We start from the raw sequence: 1,595 nt of genomic DNA, 5'->3' as shown, positions 1-1,595 counted from the left end.
ATGAAAATAGCACTCTTTTGTTGGGTTTTCTTTGGTAGGAAATAAATAAGTGCTTGAACTGGTGTTTCAGTCTCCCACTCCTCTTCATTTAGCTCATCATGCTGGGCAACCATTCGATTTGTTATTTGCTAATAACAACTAGCCATTTCTTCAAATGTATTGGCTAGCTACTGGAAAATGGTCATCTATTCCAGTTCTCAGCATTCCTGTCTTGATATTGTTTCCTTCCAAGACAAAGAAAATCATCAATTAACTCATCATATGAAGATTATTTGATTCCTCACTTTTACCACTGATTTTACTTTCTCCTATTTGGCTTGAAGTCAAATTTTTTGACATAATTTTTTTCCTCTTATCACTCATGCATACATAGGATGAAAATTACAAAAATTACAATGACATTTAAATTTAAACTGAATAAAATTTTGGCTCTTCAAATTAAGATGGAAGTTTCATATCATTTGCACTAATGTGGTGGTAGCTACAACATAACTTGGATCTTAATTAAAGATCTCCAATCCAACTATTAACTAATAATTTCCATGTAGAACGAGAACTCTACCTTATTATCCAACCCTAGATCCTCCTCTAATCACACTCTGCCTTCTTTCCATTACATTTATCTTCACAAAATAAAGCAAAAGAAAGAAGAAAAAAAATGGTGAAGAGCATATAATATCAAAATATATCAAAAGTATTCGTCATCTGCACATTTGAGGGTGATGAGGTGTAATCTCACAATCTGATGGAGACGAGCAAAAACCAATCATGTCTTTCTCTGCATTAATGAATCCAAACTCATTGTGCAAGGAAAAGACCTCCCTTTTCTCTTCAACAATCTTCAAGATCTTCTCAAACGCTGATACTTCACATGGAATCTTGAGCACACCTTCTCGCTGAAACCCGAATTCCTCTTCGGCTTCCTGGAGCAGAATCCTAAAAGCTTGGTGACCCAAGTACTCAGTTGGGACGACGAATCTCTTCAGCTCCTTCCCAACACACATTGCAAGAAACCCTTTTGGCACGATGACATTTTGAGTCTTGGAAACATCTGAGAAAGAGAGTGTTCTCTTGAAGAACTTCATGCTTCTGCTGCTGCCATTGCTGCTGGTACTAGTGGTAGTGCTATTGGCATTATTAATTATGCTATAAGCTGATGAGGAATTGGTTGTCGTGGTGTTTTTAGGAGCGTTTGCTAGCTTTTTCCACTTCTTTAAGATCTGTTGGAGCCTAACAATCTCCCTAATCTTGTTAGACTTCTTTGAATCCATGAAGCAGAAATGGGGGCTAGTAGATGCAGAAAAAAGATTGGCTTTGTGGTCTTTCGTGTGAAGTCTGAAGCAGGTGGCAGGATTTAAAGGAGTTGGGGAGGCTTCGAGTGATGAATTGATTGGAATATTTTAATTCTAAGGGCTAAATATTTTATATTGCATTATCATTAAATTTCGGGTACGTCGGTTGCTGGGGCAACTGCCTCAAGAATCATAACCCCATCAAGGTCTTTTGTTGTTTAATCCCGAGGAGGTGCCCTGTGGCAGCTGCTACCTTCCAGGTTTCTGAAGCCTGACTACCTTGGTTTTTGCATTTTATTTTAC

General features: G+C 37.8%; 1 protein-coding gene across 1 annotated transcript; it reads right to left on the bottom strand.

Annotated features, from left to right (window-relative positions):
* Window positions 1–407: 407 nt before the first annotated feature.
* LOC103443353 (auxin-responsive protein SAUR72-like) lies at window positions 408–1,313 on the bottom strand. The gene has a single exon (XM_008382183.4). It carries the CDS (start codon window positions 1,269–1,271, stop codon window positions 702–704), a length of 570 nt encoding a protein of 189 aa, XP_008380405.1. The 5' UTR covers window positions 1,272–1,313; the 3' UTR covers window positions 408–701.
* Between the last annotated feature and the right edge of the window lie 282 nt (window positions 1,314–1,595).

Source organism: Malus domestica, chromosome 09 (genome assembly GCF_042453785.1).
Source record: "Malus domestica chromosome 09, GDT2T_hap1".
In the NCBI taxonomy this organism is placed as follows: domain Eukaryota; kingdom Viridiplantae; phylum Streptophyta; class Magnoliopsida; order Rosales; family Rosaceae; genus Malus; species Malus domestica.
Note: the sequence above shows the minus strand (reverse complement) of the source record. Positions and strands in the feature narration are given on the sequence as shown.